This window comes from Pygocentrus nattereri, chromosome 7 (assembly GCF_015220715.1).
Source record: "Pygocentrus nattereri isolate fPygNat1 chromosome 7, fPygNat1.pri, whole genome shotgun sequence".
NCBI classification, from domain to species: domain Eukaryota; kingdom Metazoa; phylum Chordata; class Actinopteri; order Characiformes; family Serrasalmidae; genus Pygocentrus; species Pygocentrus nattereri.
The window spans coordinates 46336635-46357967 of NC_051217.1; the positions used below are offsets into that span (position 1 = coordinate 46336635).

The 21333-nt window shown below is 42.3% G+C and overlaps 1 protein-coding gene across 2 annotated transcripts in view; it reads right to left on the reverse strand.

The window, feature by feature from the left end:
- fbn1 (fibrillin 1) overlaps positions 1-21333 on the reverse strand; it is a 190866-nt gene that overhangs the window by 51972 nt on the left and 117561 nt on the right. For both annotated transcript variants that reach the window (XM_037539934.1, XM_037539933.1), the window contains exons 37-41: positions 20909-21031; positions 14596-14763; positions 8388-8456; positions 5160-5285; positions 929-1051 (exon numbers count right to left, since the gene is read on the reverse strand). In XM_037539934.1, the coding sequence (XP_037395831.1) occupies positions 929-1051; positions 5160-5285; positions 8388-8456; positions 14596-14763; positions 20909-21031 (609 nt within the window). The remainder of the gene's footprint in view (positions 1-928; positions 1052-5159; positions 5286-8387; positions 8457-14595; positions 14764-20908; positions 21032-21333) is intronic.

Consider the following 21333-nt stretch of genomic DNA (forward strand, 5'->3'; position numbering starts at 1 on the left):
GCAGCTGCCGATGCTACTGTAAAAAAACCTAAACAAAACTAACACGTGATAAACTGTAAGTTGTGAGTGCTGTGAGAGCTCCCCCTGCTGTTTATCAGAGCTCCCCCTGCTGTTTATCAGAGCTCCCCCTGCTGTTTATCAGAGCGCCCCCTGCTGTTTATCAGAGCGCCCCCTGCTGTTTATCAGAGCTCCCCCTGCTGTTTATCAGAGCTCCCCCTGCTGTTTATCAGAGCTCCCCCTGCTGTTTATCAGAGCGCCCCCTGCTGTTTATCAGAGCTCCCCCTGCTGTTTATCAGAGCTCCCCCTGCTGTTTATCAGAGCTCCCCCTGCTGTTTATCAGAGCTCCCCCTGCTGTTTATCAGAGTCGCCACCTGCTGTTTATTAGAGCATTGCCACTCCCCAGTTTCAGTCTCCATTTCCCAAACGCTTTAGCCGAGCGCGCTAACGTTCCTCCTCCTAATAAACAGACACAGGTTCAGCTCCGCCTCCTCATTATTCACCTCCATCACTGTAATATTTCATCATCTACATTAACACAGGAAGGTGATCAGAGGGGCGGTGGAGTTCGAGTCGGCAGCGTCTGAGATGTTTAAACGCAGAGTTAGAAGAGAAAAACATCTCCCAGTGAAAGCCGCGTTTTACAGTAGGAATAAATGGAGCTCATTATGCTGGTAGTGAACTACGCTGCCTGACTCAGCCGCCTCAGAACCAGAGAAACGGGCCTTAAACAGAAGTCAGGACCCTGCTGGGGTTCATCCTAAAGTTAGGACAGGATTCAGGAGGTTTAGTCTAGTCAGGATGTTTGTGTGATGCTGTTTTCTGATCTGGAGTTTCTAATGAGGTTGTGAAGGTAGCTACTGTCCTAAATTCCATCTGTACTGAAGTCTTTAAGGTGACTAAAGTGACGTGTGTGTGGGTCCAGACTCACCCATACAGTTGTTTCCTCCATTAACCTGCATGTAGTCCGGTGGGCAGATGCAGGTGTAGTTTCCGATGGTGTTGTAGCACTGACCCGGACCACAGATACCAGGCCTTTCACACTCGTTCACATCTACGTACACAAAAATCACAATTAAACTGGTTCACAGAGCGCAGACCTATTACACAGTCCATACTGAAAAAATCATACAAACCATTATCCAATAGTCTCGGGTTTTTTCTGTGCTGTGTTTGTGCTGATCTGTGGCATAAAAAATGTTCGTGCTGTTGTTTTTACCAATTAATATGCTGAAAAACAGTTATTTTAAGTGACGTCACTCAGCCCCCCATCGACGATCAAATCAACAACAGCACAAACATTTCTTTGGACGCCGATGGGGGTCTGAGTGACATCACACATCAGATCTTATTGCTTAATAACATGAAAACTAAAACAGCACAAACATTTATTTTAGAAGCTCAAACCAGCATAAAAGCAGCAGGGAGGGCTGAGTGATGTCACAGGTAATAAAAGACGATGTTTAATTTTTAAAAAACGCTGCCAGCACAAACAATGATTCCTACAGCACAAGCACAGCACAGATGAATAGCAGTATTGTTTTTCCATTTCTGACCACATGGGGGCCAGCTTCAGGAGGTATGGTCATGCCAGGGGGCATCCTAATCAGACCGCCAAACCCCCTCAACTGGCACCTCTCAATGCGGAGGAGTAGCGGCTCGACTCTGAGCTCGTCCAGGGCGACTGAGCTCCGCACCCGGTCACCACCCCTGCCGCTCTGCGAAGAAAGCTCACTTCATCTCATTCTTTCGGTCATTACCAAAACTCATGACCACTGGTGAGGGTGGAGATGTAACCAACTGGTAAACAGAGAGCTTTGCCTTATGGCTCAGCTCCATCTTCGCCTCTACAGCTCAGCACAGTGACCCCATTATGGCTGCTGCACATCACGACCCCTTTCCCCATCACTCGTCAACAAGACGTAGAGATGCTTAAACCCTCTGGGGTACACAGACTTGACTGCATGTCAAATTCTCTGTTTCTGTATCTGTGTCTGTGTTTTTGTGATGATCCAGCACAGAAATCCATTTCCTGAATCTGAAGAGCCGCCCTTTCCATTCCATCTCATCACGAGATCATACGACACTACACGTCTGGAGTTATGAGCCTATGAAGAGGGGCTGAGATACACGTCATCTGCCTCTCACCGTGTGGAGCTGCTGGATTCGTGTGTCCGTCTACATTCTGTGTGAAACTGACCAATGAAAAAATGGGGTCCTGAGCATGCAGAGAAACAGATGGACTGCAGTCTGTAACTGTAAAACTACAACGTGAAACTGTATGGTCAGTGGAGCTGATCAAATGGACAGTGAGGCACAGTCCCATTTCACCCCTCGCCCCCTACCACTGAGCCCTCAGCCCTCTGTTATGCCTGTTCTCTGTGGGGTGGGGTGTCCTGATTTTAGTTGAGATAGAGGGGTGGGGTGAAGTTTTGGGACTACGTGACCCTCCAGGCGTATGATCCCTAAATGTAACTAAAGCCCAGCAGTGAGGAGCTGAACTTTCCCCTCCTCTGCTGTCCCTGCAGACGGGCAGGGTCGCCTACAGAGCGGCGCTAGTAGCTGTTAATGAAGTGATGCTCTTTTATTAGAGGGTCTCATTTCAGAGGAAGATCTCAACCACTGCCCTGTAGCTCAGGAACAAGGGGCAGCACTCGAAAACAAGGGGTAGGGGTAAAAAGGAGAAATGGGACTGGGCCTGAGAACAGCCTCCTGTTGGCTGAGACACTTATCTGCTCTTTGCCTTATAATATATGCTTGAGATCAAATTGTGTTCTGTTCCATACGCAGCAGAGATTAGACTGACGCCGCTTCAGTCGGTGCGCTATTCGTCCCCCAGTCAGCTGTTAAACCCCGTTACTCTGCTTTACTGCTCTTCCCTGCAGCTTGAAGACTTAACACTCACGTCACTAAATCCTGCACCGCATCCGCCCCAGCGATTACATCACTGACCACTTAAATCTGACTCACACTGCTTCCAGATCTATAAACACAATATTCATCATGGAGAACATCTTCAGGGTTCCTCAGGATTTATAGTCGAGCAGTTTATTTATTCCACGTCTCTGTTTCGCCTGGGTTTAGAAAGAGCCTCATTGTTTTAAAAAAGGGGTCTGTAAGGTTTTAACGAGGTATTTGATTCTGACAGGGACTCGTTCACTCCGAGTGTGCTTAGGTTGAGGCCAAAACTGTTCTTTTCTTCTTTTTTAAAGCAAATGTTCTGAGTAAAAATAGTGTTTATGCACTTTTCCGTACCCCAGTTAACGCATGCCTGATGCCTGAGGTTTGGTTCTGAACTTATTAGCATTAACAGTCAGTTCTAGCTGCATGCGTAAATCATCACACACTCATCTCGGAGTGTGTGGAGGTGTTCAGTGTGCCTGTTAGTCTTGATTAGGTGATTTCCTACACGCTGTGACTCACTGTTATCTAGAAACTCGGACTGACGTCACAAAACTGTCCAAGCACTGCAGAATTTGGTCTGCGCTTTTCTCCCTTTCCACAGAAAACAGTGCATCAGAGTCGTGTAAGCAAGCAGTTAGTTGGCAACATGTGAATCAGCTGAAAACTGGAAGTCTGATTTTCAATTGTTTTATATACATACCCCAGTAGAACTACAGGGATTAGAACCTGATGGCTTCGCTTCCTAATAGGAATTTGTTTAATGTTTATCCAGAGAGGAATAGCATCTCCCCTCCAGGTGAGGCGAGAGGACCAGCCCCAGGTGGAACTGTTTAACCCTCTGTGTTCTGGGTTCAGTCTCTCGATGTGTCCATCTCTCCTTAAACCCTCCTCTAAAGGTTCTTCATAGAACAGGTTCCTCATCTGTTTCATATCTAAACGCTCCGTTATCTTCATCACTACTTTCCAAACCCGCTGCAGCAGCTTCAGCAGCTGGAAACTCTCTGACGCCGTTTCAGACGAGTCTCCGATGTGGACTGAATGAAGAATGAAGGGTTTCCGGCGTGACGGTCAGTCCTTAGTGATCTCCTGAGTGTCCGTCGGTCAGTTTCACTCAGAATGTAGACGGACACACGAATCCAGTAGCTCCACACGGTGAGAGGCAGATGACGTGTATCTCAGCCCCTCTTCATAGGCTCATAACTCTGGATGTGAGTCTCGTATGATCTCATGATGAGATGGAATGGAAAGGGCGGCTCTACGGATTCAGGAAGGGTTTGAACTGGAATTCTGAGCTGGACCATCACAAAGATACAGAAACAGGTATAGAAGTGGAGAATTTCATGTGCAGGTGAGTTCTAGGTACCCAGTGGGTTAAAACTGAAGGCAGCTGTCTCATAAGTCAGAGCCTTAGAAGGCAGCGCTGTCCGCTATTTTTTGCTAACCGCACCAGTGCGGACACAGAGGATTATGAGATAGGCAAGACAACGAAGGGCACATCTACACTGCCTTCAAATAAAGGAGCCTCAGCTGGGCTTTAGTTACATTTAGGGATCATACGCCTTCAAAGAGGGGGGCAGTTATTTATTATCACCCCCCCTAATTCTTCAGTGATATGAAGCTGAAGTCAGAGATTCTCCAGATTCTTGTCCAAACTTTCCCGTTCCACCTTAAATGGTGCAGCAGATACATTCCGGCGCTTCAGGCGTCAGAACTGCCCGACTATTTAAGGTGGAACGCAAAATTTATCTAGCTACTGAGACGTTAACATAATACTAGTGATATTTTTCTTTTTTCTCTATTTAGTCTCTGAAAATCCTCCGTTTGGTGGGCCATGTAGCCCCAACACTTCACCGCACCCCTCTATCTCAACAAGAATCGGGACACCCCACCCCGAGATGAGGATGTGCAATGGATTAGGTCCATATGTGACTGCGCTGTCAGGGGTGTTTAACCGTGTTGTATTCATTCTAAAGAGGTGTACTGTATTTACTGTTCTCTGTTCTTGTGGAAAACGTGTTGAAATGACTGTCTATGTTAGCTGCCTGTGCGATACAGATGCCCTGTAACACATCACCAGAGACCCCCAACACCCCCCGGACAGCGAGGTGGAAGCCAATGCTGTGGCAGAAAAATTTGGGGTGGCCAATCAGATGTAATCAGATGCTCTTTCGGTCTGCCTTTCAGCAAACATTAAAAACCTATTACAGGCCTGTTTCTGTGCTGAGGTCAGTGAGTGGAACAGAGAGTGAGCGCTTCACCTTCACACACTCTGGTTTCCTCATTGAGTGCGAAGCCTTTCGGGCACTCGCACTGAAAACTCCCAAACGTGTTAATGCAGTTCCCCCCCTGACACAGTCCGGGGAGCTCCTGGCACTCATTTATGTCTGAGAGGGAGAGAGAGAGAGAGGGAGAGAAAAAGGGAACGAGAGAGAGAGAGAGGGAGAGAGAGGGAGAGAGGGGGAGAGAAAGAGGGGGAGAGAGAGAAAGAGAGAGAGAGAGAGAGAGAGAAAGAAAGAGAGAGACAGAGAGAGGGAGAGAGACAGAGAGAGAGAGAGAGAGAGAGACAGAGAGAGAGAGAGAGAGAAAGAAAGAGAGAGACAGAGAGAGGGAGAGAGACAGAGAGAGAGAGAGAGAGAGGGAGAGAGACAGAGAGAGAGAGAGAGAGAGAAAGAAAGAGAGAGACAGAGAGAGGGAGAGAGACAGAGAGAGAGAGAGAGAGAGGGAGAGAGACAGAGAGAGAGAGAGAGGGAGAGAGACAGAGAGAGAGAGAGAGAGAAAGAAAGAGAGAGACAGAGAGACAGAGAGAGAGAGAGACAGAGAGAGAGAGAGAGAGAGAGAGAGAGAAAGAAAGAGAGAGACAGAGAGAGGGAGAGAGACAGAGAGAGAGAGAGAGAGAAAGAGAGAGACAGAGAGAGAGAGACAGAGAGAGAGAGAGAGAGAGAGAGCGAGAGAAAGAAAGAGAGAGAGGGAGAGAGAGAGAGAGAGGGAGAGAGAGAGAGAGAAAGAGAGAGAGAGAGACAGAAACACAAAAAAATGAGATACGAGGTTTCAGAGCAAATATTTAGGACAAAATAAAATTCCTTGACTGTCATTGTTCAAGTACAATATGAATTCGACTGCATCAGCATGGCTGTATATATATAACTTACACAACCCCAATTCCAGTGAAGTTGGTACGTTGTGTAAAACAAATAAAAACAGAAAACGATGATCTGCAAATCCTTTTCAGCCGATATTCAACTGAATCCACTACAAAGACGAGATATTTAATGTTCAAACTGATAAACTTTATTGTTTTTTGCAAATATTCCCTCATTTTGAATTTGATGCCTGTAACACGTTCCAGAGAAGTTGGGACAGGGGCGTGTTTCCCACTGAGTTACATCACCTTTCCTTTAACACTCAATAAGCGTTTGGGAACTGAGGACACTGATTGTTGAAGCTTTGTAGGTGGAATTCTTTCCCATTCCTGCTTGATGTCCAGCTTCAGCTGCTCAGCAGTCCGGGGGCTCCGCTGTCGTATTTTGACCTTCGTAATGCGCCACACATTTTCAATGGGAGACGGTCTGGACTGCAGGCAGGTCAGTCTAGTACCCGCACTCTTTTACTACGAAGCCACGCTGTTGTAACACGTGCAGAATGTGGCTTGGCATCGTCTTGCTGAAATAAGCAGGACGTCCCTGAAAAAGACGCTGCTTGGATGGCAGCAGATGTTGCTCCAAAACCTGTATGTACCTTTCAGCATTAATGGGCCTTCACAGATGTGCAGGTTACCCCTGCCATGGGCTCTAACACCCCCCCCCCCCACCATCAGAGATGCTGGCTTTTGAACTTTGAGCTGAAAACAATCCGGACAGTCCTTTTCCTCTTTGGCCCGGAGGACACGACGTCCATGATTTCCAGAAACAGTGTGAAATGTGGACGCGTCAGACCACAGGACACTTTTCCACTTTGCGTCAGTCCATCTCAGATGAGCTCGGCCCAGAGAAGCCGGCGGCGTTTCTGGGTGGTGTTGATATGTGGCTTCGCTTTGCATGGCAGAGTTTTAACCTGCACTTGTAGACGGAGCGACGAATTGAGTTCACTGACAGTGGTTTTCCGAAGTGTTCCTGAGCCCATGTGGGAATATCCGTTACAGAATGATGTGGGTTTTTAATGCAGAGCCGCCTGAGGGGTCGAAGGTCACGGGCATTCAGTGTTGGTTTTCTGCCTCGCCGCTTACCTGCAGAGATTTCTCCAGATTCTCTGAATCTTCTGATGATATTATGGACTGTAGATGATGAAACCCCTAAATTCCTGCAGTTGCACGTTGAGAAACGTTGATCTTAAACTGTTGGACTATTTGCTCACGCAGTCGTTCACTAAGTGGTGAACCTCGCCCGTCCTCGCTTGTGAACGACTGAGCCTTTCAGGGATGCTCCCTTTATACCCAATCATGACCCTCACCTGTTTCCAATTAACCTGTTCCCCTGTGGAATGTTCCAAACAGGTGTTTTTTGAGCATTCCTCAACTTTCCCAGTCTTTTGTTGCCCCTGTCCCAACTTCTCTGGAACGTGTTGCAGGCATCAAATTCAAAATGAGGGAATATTTAAAAAATCAATAAAGTTTATCCGTTTGAACATTAAATATCTCGGCTTTGTAGTGGATTCAGTTGAATATCGGTTGAAAAGGATTTGCAGATCATCGTTTTCTGTTTTTATTTATGTTTTACACAACGTCCCAACTTCATTAGAACTGGGTTGTATGTATAGATACATATATGTATAAGATGTGTGTGTGTGTGTGTGTGTGTGTGTGTGTGTGTGTATATATATATATATCTAGCTGCTGTTGGAAGAAAAACCTCATATCTCACATAATTTGACATTTACCCTTTACATTGCGTGTAAATTTCATGATGAATGGACCAGAAAGGTTAGTTGGACAAAAGTCTGGTTCCATTGACTTACATTAAAAGCAAAGTATGTCCTTCTCTAAAGGAGATACAAGGCTTTCCTTGATAACAGTGATGTGTTATATGAGTTATATAGTGATATATAATGCACACTGTTGGGAGCTTCACTCACACAGACACATGCAAAATCAATGACAGTCTGTGATTGAGGTGACCTTGTGCAAGACACCTAACCCCCAACTGCTCCCAGGGCGCCGTGGATAGGGCTGCCCACCACTCCGGTGAGTGTGCTCACTGCCCCCAGTGTGTGTGTGTGTGTTTTCACTAGTGTGTATGTGGCGTGTCGCTGCACGGATACGTTAAATGCGGAGGTGAATTTCCCGATTGTGGGACTAATTAGGGTCCCTTTATTAAAATCTTTTCCATGCGTCAGCTGTCTTCGTTTTCAGAAACCACCCGTATCCAAAACTGTTAGAACTGGATAAAGAGCCTTTTGGGATGAAACCGTTTCTGGGAATATCCGTATGGGAATTTGAGAGAATCACACCAGAGCGTTTCCTCACAGTGGAGAACGGATGTGCGTGAACTCACCCTCCAGGATGACGGTGATGGGGTTGGGTCTGAATCCCTCTCCACCAGGACACAGAGACTTATACTCAGCTGAAAAAAGACACGTCACACAGATAAAAACACAGCGGTCACAGTTCCACTCAAAAAGGACGGTTCTACAAGGGTTCTTTAGAAAAGACAGTGCTTCTACATAGAACGATGAGCTCTGAAAGAACCAAAGAACTTGCTTACTGGTTCTTTGCATGGTGAAACGGTTCTTCTGATTGATGGAGAAAGTGTTGAAGTGGTTCTATATAGCAGCAGAAAGGGTTGTAGCAGTAGCAGAACCCTTGTGCCACTATATAGAACCACATACGGCACAATCTGAAGAACCACTTTGCAAAGAGCCACTGCAGGTTTGAGTGTGCTTGAAACTATTTACAGTATCTAGAACCACTGCATTGGAGAGAGAGTTAAGCACTGACAGAGGAAGAGTGGATTAAAACGTGTGTAACGCAGCACGTGACCACGAACTCAAGGACATGGGAAGAACTTGGATGGAAGAACTTGACCCGTTATTTTATAACTCCTGGAATACGGAGCAAACAGGACGTGTGGGGACACGCAGGCCAATCGGACACGTCTTTAGGAAATGTACTCTTTCTGGGAAAATGTGTACGATGTGGTTAAAGACGTTTGGGTTATTCGGTCCCTAAAGAACGCAGAGTTATGTACCTTGGAGATATAGAGGAACATGTTATGGATAATGATTAATATTTGACGAGGATACTTCTGACAGTCAGCAAAAAATAAAGCAATAACACAAAATCGGTGTATAACTGAATCCCCCTCACCAGAACAGTGGGGCAAAGCTTTCTTAACAAAAAAACTGGCTATGGTTTTTAAGACAAACACTAAGAAATTCATAAATTCATAAAAAACATATAAAGTTCTCAGATATTCTGGTAAGAAAGTTATTTTCGTAAGATTTTATTAAGAAAGTCTTTATTGTCTTCTAACGTATGCTTTGTGCATTTTACCATGTGCTATAAAGGGTGCTGTAGGGTGCTGTTCATAAGGCTACACGACACCTACATAAGGTTGTCATTACAACCGACATAACCCCACATAACTGTTTATAAATGCTTGTTCCAATAAGCGTCATTCGCTATGAAGGATACATTTGCCAATTTTGATCAAAGGCAGCTAAAGTAGCCTTTACGACAGATGACGCCTGTTGTAATAAGCATTTATAAACAGTTATGTAGGGTTATGTCAGTTGTAATGACAAGCTTATACAGGCGTCATGTAGCCTTTTGAACAGCACCCTGCTACCCTTAGAATTCTTCTTTAGAACATAGTGAAGAAAGAAGCCTTAAGAAGTTTGAAGAATAATAATTTCTAGTAACTTTTTTTTAAGATTGACGTTAAGAAAAGACACACTTTTCTTTCTTAAGACACTTTCATGAATTCAGCCCCTGGTTTACTCACTGTAGCTGCTGAATAATAAGCCTTAGTGTGTAATAAGCCTCAGATTTTAAGGGGTTGAACTGAAAACGTCAAATGAGGCAGTAAAAGTTCTGAAACATCAGCAGGACAAGCCTTACAGTCTCTGTGCTTTATGTAGGTCAGTGTTTAGTGTTTCATTCAGGTCAGCATTTTGTTGCGTGTCTCTTTGGATGACAGTGTGACGTCTTCGAGGCACGCAGCGCTTGTTTCTCCAGTTTGATGTTCAGCCAGGTCAGTTGGACGTTCTGCTTTGGGCGGTCAGAGCGCGGCAGGCTCCGAACACTTCAGCACATTTTTCAGTTTGATTTTGGAAAATTCAGTTTTTCAATGTAGCTCAACATTAAAGCTGTTTCTACTGTCTGTAACTTTCAGGATCAGGAAGGTCAGAGTCAGCTGAGCTGCAGATCTCTGGGTTAACGTTAGGTTTCAGACAGACAGACAGACAGCGATAGATAGACAGACAGACAGACAGACAGAGATAGATAGACAGACAGATAGACAGACAGACAGACAGACAGACAGAGATAGATAGACAGACAGACAGACAGACAGACAGACAGACAGATAGATAGACAGACAGATAGATAGACAGACAGACAGAAAGAGATAGATAGACAGACAGATAGACAGACAGACAGACAGAAAGAGATAGATAGACAGACAGACAGGCAGACAGACAGACAGAAAGAGATAGATAGACAGACAGATAGACAGACAGACAGACAGAAAGAGATAGATAGACAGATAGAGATAGACAGACAGATAGACTAACAGACAGACAGACAGACAGACAGACAGACAGATAGATAGATAGATAGATAGATAGATAGATAGACAGACAGAGATAGACAGACAGATAGATAGATAGACAGACAGACAGATAGATAGACAGACAGATAGAGAGTGAGACAGACAGACCAATAGATAGATTGATAAATTATGTGAAAAACTGAAAACCGTCAGAATGGAGATACAAGGTTTTCTAATTCGGATCAGTGTCACTGTCAGACGGTGTCAGGCGATGTCGGACGGTGTCGGACGGTGTCAGATGATGTCGGACGGTGTCGGACGGTGTCAGGCGATGTTGGACGGTGTCGGATGATGTCGGACGGTGTCAGGCGATGTCGGACGGTGTCAGGCGATGTCGGACGGTGTCGGACGGTGTTGGACGGTGTCAGACGGGGGTGAGATGAAGGCTTTCTAGCTCGCTTTTGTTCAGTGTTGACTGATACGTCATCGTATAGCTGAAGTTCTGTGTTTCTGAATGTGGTAAAGCACAATTTACACAATACTAACAAATGAAATCGTTTAAAAAACAACTGCTGATAGGAAGTGTCCCAGAAGAGCTCTTGAGCTCTGTGTCTGTCAGCAGGGTGGGATGTCTGAGAGTCTGTTTCTATGGGATTTCTGTGATTCTATGGAGCCCCTGAGGCAACATGGTGATTTTCAATAAGGTGTGGCCTTGACTTAACAGACTGAGGTCACAAATGAATATGCTGAGGCCCGTAGCCATAGGAACCCTAACTCTTTATATATTCATTTGCAGCCTCTATATTCACTGGTGGCTGCAATACATTAACTTGTGGTCTCAGTTTATTAACTCATGGTCTAAATATATTAATATAGTGCCAGCATTTGAACTCATGTCCTTAATGTATTAAACTGCAGCCTCAGTTATAATAATCTGTGGCCGCGCCTTTTAAAAATAATTATTATGCCACTTTTGGGGCTTCGTATGATTCAAATTTGTTACATTAAGTTAAGTATTTTACACATATGATGTTTTTTTCTATGTAACTCCACACCAGCTGCAAAAACGAGTGACTGAATGGTGGAAAACAGACGTAATCCTACACAAGCAGCTGCGCGGCGTCCCCGTGTTGACAGCAGCGCACAGCAGCTCGGCTTTTCCTCTCTGCTTTTTATCTGTACCGCCACTAAATTATTAGTTAATTATCCTACAAATCAGCCACACGTCATCCGGAGTGGAATCACAGCTGACGCAGATCCCACAAAACTGCATTCTCGGGAAAAACGCAGTTAAATGTTGTGCTCAGTGGAGTTTATACAGCTTTATAGTACATGCGGATTGCGTGTTCATTAATAACATGTTTTTCTCTGCAGATTATTTGCTGCACGACTGCTTTTGCAAGCAAACTTTCCAAGCCCGCCGCACCCAGCCAGCCACGATATTCATCAGCACGAGCTCCCAACCTGCTGACCCGTGATGACCACAAAACCGATCTGTATAATTTATTCTGCAGATCGTGTGGGTTCCGCCCTGTGTGTGTGTGTGTGTGTGTGTGTGTGTGTGTGTGTGTGTGTGTGTGTGTGTGTGTGCGCACTAGGGCTGCACAGTATATTGTTTGTGATGTGAGTCTGTCTGTCTAATGCAAATGAGCCATATACTGCAATATGTAGCAATATAACTGCAGTCCATAGCAATAAAACACCACTGCCTTAATCTGTCCTTCAACAGCACCTTCCATTTCACTGCTCTTTCACTTTGGAATAGTGTAAAAATGTAAAATATCACTTCACCTACTTAATTTTACATGTAAAATTAGGGATTTTCACTCTGCTGAGCTAATATCTGACTTTTTCACTCCACTACATTTCAGAGTCTAATATCCGACTTTTTCCTCCTACATTTTGAGAAATCTGTCGTTCCTTTTGGTTTCTGTGTGTATAAAAACGTAACATGTCAAAACGAAAGAAGCGCAAAGCCAGAGCACCAATCAGGGCCCAGCGGTCACTTTGTTTAGAGCTGGTTTTGACCTGTTGGTCATACCGACCCAGTGCAGCACGCGGTTCAACGTCAGCGCAGCAGCGTAAAACTTTGGGAGAGTCTGTTCAACATAAATGATGAACTAACCTAACTTTGTGTAAATAGAGCTCAATATAGAAATATGTCCACATATGCAGTCGAGACTGACGCGGCTTTTTTCTGAATTTCTACAAACACCATTTCATTTTATAGTAAATGAGTTTGGGCTGGTTTATGTTTATGAACAGACGCCTACAGATCAACATAGTAAAGGAGCTCATCTGTGATCCTGAGTTTAAAGCCAGTTTTTATTCAACTTAAACTTGGAACTAAGTTGTAAATAAATCTGAAACTGAAACTTTGCTTGTGTGTAAAAAGTGATTTCAGAGCCACTCGGTTCTCCCTGATGGAAACTGTTTACCTTCAGTGTTTTGTGCTTCTGATCATTTTAATAGACGTCAGCGTCACTAATTAATGACCTTCTATTAAAAGACTGGTTTACCAAGAGAGACGCTGGAGGACTTTCACCTGAAATGAGTTCATGAAGCCAGTCTGGTTATAAAAATGATAACAGGACATCAGAGCCAGAATTACTCTTTTAGTACTTTTACTTTATACTTAAGTACATTTGAAGGGAAATACTTTAGTACTTTTACTCCAGTGGAGGTCTAAAGGGAGGAACTTCTACTTTTACTCAGGTACTGGGTTTGTGTTCTTCGTCCACCTCTGATAATATGTTTGGAATTAAGATCTCCTTTTTGCATATATGATAAAAAGAGATGGTGATTTATTTTTGCAATAAAATAAATCAATTTTTTAATGCCCACCTGAATTTCCTCTCCAAATGGAGGATGATCCAATACTTTCACTCCAGTATATTAGTAAGTGAAGGAATCTACTTTTCACTAGTTACTAGTTATTTTCACCGTTCATACTTATTTACTGACTCCTGTTTTGTGTTTAATTTCATCCTGTTTTGTTGCTCAGCGTCTGCTCTGCTCTGGGATTACTCACATCTCTGACTTTTGAGCTTTATTGTCTTATTTTAGACCAGAATAATCCAAAAAAGAGAAATGCTGGACGTTCTGCTGGATTACCACTGCAGTTCTGTTAGTACTTAAGAAGTTACTCAGTACTTAAGACCTGATATTTTAGTATGGTTTACTCAGGGTGTCTCATTTGAAGGTACTTTAACTTTTACTTCTATCATTATTAAACCCAAGTATCAATATTTTTACTCCAGTATTGATTCAGGAGACTCTACCAGCCAAGGGTTCAAGGGTTCTTTAGTACAGACAGTTGTTCTATCTAAAACCATGAACACTGGAAGAACACTTTGCATTACTAATAGTGAAACTGCTCTTCAGGCTGATGGAGAATGTGTAGTATATGGCATCAAAAAGGGTTACAAGCTTGACACTGTAACTATAGAAGACATTTTTGGTGCTACATTGAACTGTTTTTGAAAAGGTACTATACAGAACAATGTGCAACATGTTCTCCATCAGCCTGAAGAACCATTTCATCATGCAAAGGTTTCTTTCAGTGCTCATGGTCATAGAACCACTTACTTTACTAAGGAACCCTTAAAGAACCATCTTTTCTAAGTGTGTGGGATGTAGGTATAATGTCGTGAGTGTGTTTGTATGCAGAATGTAATGGTTTGAGCTGGTCTGAGTCCAGATTTAAACCCGATAGAGAATATTTGGTCTCACATTAAACTCAGACTAGCTCAGCAGTGTTTTTCAGCGTTTTGTAGCTCCCAAAGCCGAGTGGATCAACATTGACTCTTCTTTCTGTAAAAAATTGTCTGCAATTCAACGTTTAAACACAACCGAAGGGAAAATCACCTTAAACTAACACACTAAACCTGTTTGTTTAAAGATTTGTTGTTAGGAGGACCATTAAAAACATCTTGTTTTGCCATTCTGGGCTTTTTTGTACAGCAGTGTTTGTATGAATGACTCGACTCACAGGAGTTGAGAGGAGGACAGGCCTCGCAGGGCGTTCCCCAGCCCTGTCCCAGTGAGCAGCAGCAGGACGCTTTGGACACGCCCACTCCGATCTCATTGGAGCAGTCCAAACTCTCGGAGGCGTCTCCACGGGAACGCACATCCAGGTAACAGTTACCTGAGCGAGTGTCTGAAACAAACATCGGCATTAACACACACAGACTCGGTTTATATCACAATACCTACAATTATAGTCGGTTATTCATTCAGCCTAATGAGAAACTGTAGAACGGACTCGGTTTATATCACAATACCTACATTTAGAGTCGGTTATTCATTCAGCCTAATGAGAAACTGTAGAACGGACTTGGTTTATATCACAATACCTACATTTAGAGTCGGTTATTCATTCAGCCTAATGAGAAACTGTAGAACGGACTTGGTTTATATCACAATACCTACATTTAGAGTCGGTTATTCATTCAGCCTAATGAGAAACTGTAGAACGGACTCGGTTTATATCACAATACCTACATTTAGAGTCGGTTATTCATTCAGTCTAATGAGAAACTGTAGAACGGACTCGGTTTATATCACAATACCTACATTTAGAGTCGGTTATTCATTCAGTCTAATGAGAAACTGTAGAACGGACTTGGTTTATATCACAATACCTACATTTAGAGTCGGTTATTCATTCAGCCTAATGAGAAACTGTAGAACGGACTCGGTTTATATCACAATACCTACATTCAGAGCCGGTTATTCATTCAGTCTAATGAGAAACTGTAGAACGGACTCGGTTTATATCACAATACCTACATTTAGAGTCGGTTATTCATTCAGCCTAATGAGAAACTGTAGAACGGACTCGGTTTATATCACAATACCTACATTTAGAGTCGGTTATTCATTCAGCCTAATGAGAAACTGTAGAACGGACTCGGTTTATATCACAATACCTACATTTAGAGCCGGTTATTCATTCAGCCTAATGAGAAACTGTAGAACGGACTCGGTTTATATCACAATACCTACATTTAGAGTCGGTTATTCATTCAGTCTAATGAGAAACTGTAGAACGGACTCGGTTTATATCACAATACCTACATTTAGAGTCGGTTATTCATTCAGTCTAATGAGAAACTGTAGAACGGACTCGGTTTATATCACAATACCTACATTTAGAGTCGGTTATTCATTCAGTCTAATGAGAAACTGTAGAACGGACTCGGTTTATATCACAATACCTACATTTAGAGTCGGTTATTCATTCAGCCTAATGAGAAACTGTAGAACGGACTCGGTTTATATCACAATACCTACATTTAGAGCCGGTTATTCATTCAGTCTAATGAGAAACTGTAGAACGGACTTGGTTTATATCACAATACCTACATTTAGAGCCGGTAATTCATTCAGCCTAATGAGAAACTTTAGAACGGACTCGGTTTATATCACAATACCTACATTTAGAGTCGGTTATTCATTCAGCCTAACGAGAATCTGTAGAACGGACTCGGTTTATATCACAATACCTACATTTAGAGTCGGTTATTCATTCAGCCTAACGAGAAACTGTAGAACGGACTCGGTTTATATCACAATACCTACATTTAGAGCCGGTTATTCATTCAGTCTAATGAGAAACTGTAGAACGGACTCGGTTTATATCACAATACCTACATTTAGAGCCGGTTATTCATTCAGCCTAATGAGAAACTGTAGAACGGACTCGGTTTATATCACAATACCTACATTTAGAGCCGGTTATTCATTCAGCCTAATGAGAAACTGTAGAACGGACTCGGTTTATATCACAATACCTACATTTAGAGTCGGTTATTCATTCAGTCTAATGAGAAACTGTGGAACGGACTCGGTTTATATCACAATACCTACATTTAGAGCCGGTTATTCATTCAGTCTAATGAGAAACTGTAGAACGGACTCGGTTTATATCACAATACCTACATTTAGAGTCGGTTATTCATTCAGTCTAATGAGAAACTGTAGAACGGACTCGGTTTATATCACAATACCTACATTTAGAGCCGGTTATTCATTCAGTCTAATGAGAAACTGTAGAACGGACTCGGTTTATATCACAATACCTACATTTAGAGTCGGTTATTCATTCAGTCTAATGAGAAACTGTAGAACGGACTCGGTTTATATCACAATACCTACATTTAGAGTCGGTTATTCATTCAGTCTAATGAGAAACTGTAGAACGGACTCGGTTTATATCACAATACCTACATTTAGAGTCGGTTATTCATTCAGTCTAATGAGAAACTGTAGAACGGACTCGGTTTATATCACAATACCTACATTTAGAGTCGGTTATTCATTCAGTCTAATGAGAAACTGTAGAACGGACTCGGTTTATATCACAATACCTACATTTAGAGTCGGTTATTCATTCAGTCTAATGAGAAACTGTAGAACGGACTCGGTTTATATCACAATACCTACATTTAGAGTCGGTTATTCATTCAGTCTAATGAGAAACTGTAGAACGGACTCGGTTTATATCACAATACCTACATTTAGAGTCGGTTATTCATTCAGCCTAATGAGAAACTGTAGAACGGACTCGGTTTATATCACAATACCTACATTCAGAGCCGGTTATTCATTCAGTCTAATGAGAAACTGTAGAACGGACTCGGTTTATATCACAATACCTACATTCAGAGCCGGTTATTCATTCAGTCTAATGAGAAACTGTAGAACGGACTCGGTTTATATCACAATACCTACATTTAGAGCCGGTTATTCATTCAGTCTAATGAGAAACTTTAGAACGGACTCGGTTTATATCACAATACCTACATTTAGAGTCGGTTATTCATTCAGCCTAACGAGAATCTGTAGAACGGACTCGGTTTATATCACAATACCTACATTTAGAGTCGGTTATTCATTCAGCCTAACGAGAAACTGTAGAACGGACTCGGTTTATATCACAATACCTACATTTAGAGCCGGTTATTCATTCAGCCTAACGAGAAACTGTAGAACGGACTCGGTTTATATCACAATACCTACATTTAGAGTCGGTTATTCATTCAGTCTAATGAGAAACTGTGGAACGGACTCGGTTTATATCACAATACCTACATTTAGAGCCGGTTATTCATTCAGTCTAATGAGAAACTGTAGAACGGACTCGGTTTATATCACAATACCTACATTTAGAGTCGGTTATTCATTCAGTCTAATGAGAAACTGTAGAACGGACTCGGTTTATATCACAATACCTACATTTAGAGCCGGTTATTCATTCAGTCTAATGAGAAACTGTAGAACGGACTCGGTTTATATCACAATACCTACATTTAGAGTCGGTTATTCATTCAGTCTAATGAGAAACTGTAGAACGGACTCGGTTTATATCACAATACCTACATTTAGAGTCGGTTATTCATTCAGTCTAATGAGAAACTGTAGAACGGACTCGGTTTATATCACAATACCTACATTTAGAGTCGGTTATTCATTCAGTCTAATGAGAAACTGTAGAACGGACTCGGTTTATATCACAATACCTACATTTAGAGTCGGTTATTCATTCAGCCTAATGAGAAACTGTAGAACGGACTCGGTTTATATCACAATACCTACATTTAGAGTCGGTTATTCATTCAGCCTAATGAGAAACTGTAGAACGGACTCGGTTTATATCACAATACCTACATTTAGAGTCGGTTATTCATTCAGCCTAATGAGAAACTGTAGAACGGACTCGGTTTATATCACAATACCTACATTTAGAGACGGTTATTCATTCAGTCTAATGAGAAACTGTAGAACGGACTCGGTTTATATCACAATACCTACATTTAGAGCCGGTTATTCATTCAGTCTAATGAGAAACTGTAGAACGGACTCGGTTTATATCACAATACCTACATTTAGAGCCGGTTATTCATTCAGTCTAATGAGAAACTGTAGAACGGACTCGGTTTATATCACAATACCTACATTTAGAGCCGGTTATTCATTCAGCCTAATGAGAAACTGTAGAACGGACTCGGTTTATATCACAATACCTACATTTAGAGCCGGTTATTCATTCAGCCTAATGAGAAACTGTAGAACGGACTCGGTTTATATCACAATACCTACATTTAGAGCCGGTTATTCATTCAGCCTAATGAGAAACTGTAGAACGGACTCGGTTTATATCACAATACCTACATTTAGAGCCGGTTATTCATTCAGCCTAATGAGAAACTTTAGAACGGACTCGGTTTATATCACAATACCTACATTTAGAGCCGGTTATTCATTCAGCCTAATGAGAAACTTTAGAACGGACTCGGTTTATATCACAATACCTACATTTAGAGTCGGTTATTCATTCAGCCTAACGAGAAACTGTAGAACGGACTCGGTTTATATCACAATACCTACATTTAGAGTCGGTTATTCATTCAGTCTAACGAGAAACTGTAGAACGGACTCGGTTTATATCACAATACCTACATTTAGAGCCGGTTATTCATTCAGTCTAACGAGAAACTGTAGAACGGACTCGGTTTATATCACAATACCTACATTTAGAGCCGGTTATTCATTCAGTCTAATGAGAAACTGTAGAACGGACTCGGTTTATATCACAATACCTACATTTAGAGCCGGTTATTCATTCAGTCTAATGAGAAACTGTAGAACGGACTCGGTTTATATCACATTACCTACATTTAGAGCCGGTTATTCATTCAGCCTAATGAGAAACTGTAGAACGGACTCGGTTTATATCACAATACCTACATTTAGAGTCGGTTATTCATTCAGCCTAATGAGAAACTGTAGAACGGACTCGGTTTATATCACAATACCTACATTTAGAGCCGGTTATTCATTCAGTCTAATGAGAAACTGTAGAACGGACTCGGTTTATATCACAATACCTACATTTAGAGTCGGTTATTCATTCAGTCTAATGAGAAACTGTAGAACGGACTCGGTTTATATCACAATACCTACATTTAGAGTCGGTTATTCATTCAGCCTAATGAGAAACTGTAGAACGGACTCGGTTTATATCACAATACCTACATTTAGAGTCGGTTATTCATTCAGCCTAATGAGAAACTGTAGAACGGACTCGGTTTATATCACAATACCTACATTTAGAGTCGGTTATTCATTCAGCCTAATGAGAAACTGTAGAACGGACTCGGTTTATATCACAATACCTACATTTAGAGTCGGTTATTCATTCAGTCTAATGAGAAACTGTAGAACGGACTCGGTTTATATCACAATACCTACATTTAGAGTCGGTTATTCATTCAGTCTAATGAGAAACTGTAGAACGGACTCGGTTTATATCACAATACCTACATTTAGAGTCGGTTATTCATTCAGTCTAATGAGAAACTGTAGAACGGACTCGGTTTATATCACAATACCTACATTTAGAGTCGGTTATTCATTCAGCCTAATGAGAAACTGTAGAACGGACTCGGTTTATATCACAATACCTACATTTAGAGCCGGTTATTCATTCAGTCTAATGAGAAACTGTAGAACGGACTCGGTTTATATCACAATACCTACATTTAGAGTCGGTTATTCATTCAGTCTAATGAGAAACTGTAGAACAGACTCGGTTTATATCACAATACCTACATTTAGAGTCGGTTATTCATTCAGCCTAACGAGAAACTGTAGAACGGACTCGGTTTATATCACAATACCTACATTTAGAGTCGGTTATTCATTCAGCCTAATGAGAAACTGTAGAACGGACTCGGTTTATATCACAATACCTACATTTAGAGTCGGTTATTCATTCAGTCTAATGAGAAACTGTAGAACAGACTCGGTTTATATCACAATACCTACATTTAGAGTCGGTTATTCATTCAGTCTAATGAGAAACTGTAGAACGGACTCGGTTTATATCACAATACCTACATTTAGAGTCGGTTATTCATTCAGTCTAATGAGAAACTGTAGAACGGACTCGGTTTATATCACAATACCTACATTTAGAGTCGGTTATTCATTCAGTCTAATGAGAAACTGTAGAACGGACTCGGTTTATATCACAATACCTACATTTAGAGTCGGTTATTCATTCAGTCTAATGAGAAACTGTAGAACGGACTCGGTTTATATCACAATACCTACATTTAGAGTCGGTTATTCATTCAGTCTAATGAGAAACTGTAGAACGGACTCGGTTTATATCACAATACCTACATTTAGAGTCGGTTATTCATTCAGTCTAATGAGAAACCTTCTGAAATGAGTTAACCTTTTAAAAAGCATTATTTTGAGTTCAGGGTGTTTTAGAGGTGCTGACGTTCGCTCACCCACACAGCCGACTCCAGTGGGGTTGAGCTGGAAGTCCGGGGGGCAGTTACAGATGTAGCTTCCAGGAGTGTTCACACAAAAGCCACTGATACAAGTGGTGGGGTCCGCACACTCGTTTATATCTGAGATAAGAAGAAAAGAAAGAGAGAGGGAGGGAGAGAGAGAGAGAGAGAGAGAGAGAGAGAGGGAGGGAGAGAGAGACAGTAAACACCTCGAAACTGTACATGATACTCAGGGTGTCACTGCAGGCTTTGCAGATTCATTTTGAGCGGTTTGGTGTGAAACAATCAGTTCTAGATAAACTGACCGAGTCAGAGCCGTTCACAGTGGTGGTGATGGGAACCAGACGTCCCTCTAAAAGCTCCTACAGAAAGTTCCTACATGAGCTGGTTCTGAATTCACTGCCTGATGACTGAGACGCTGT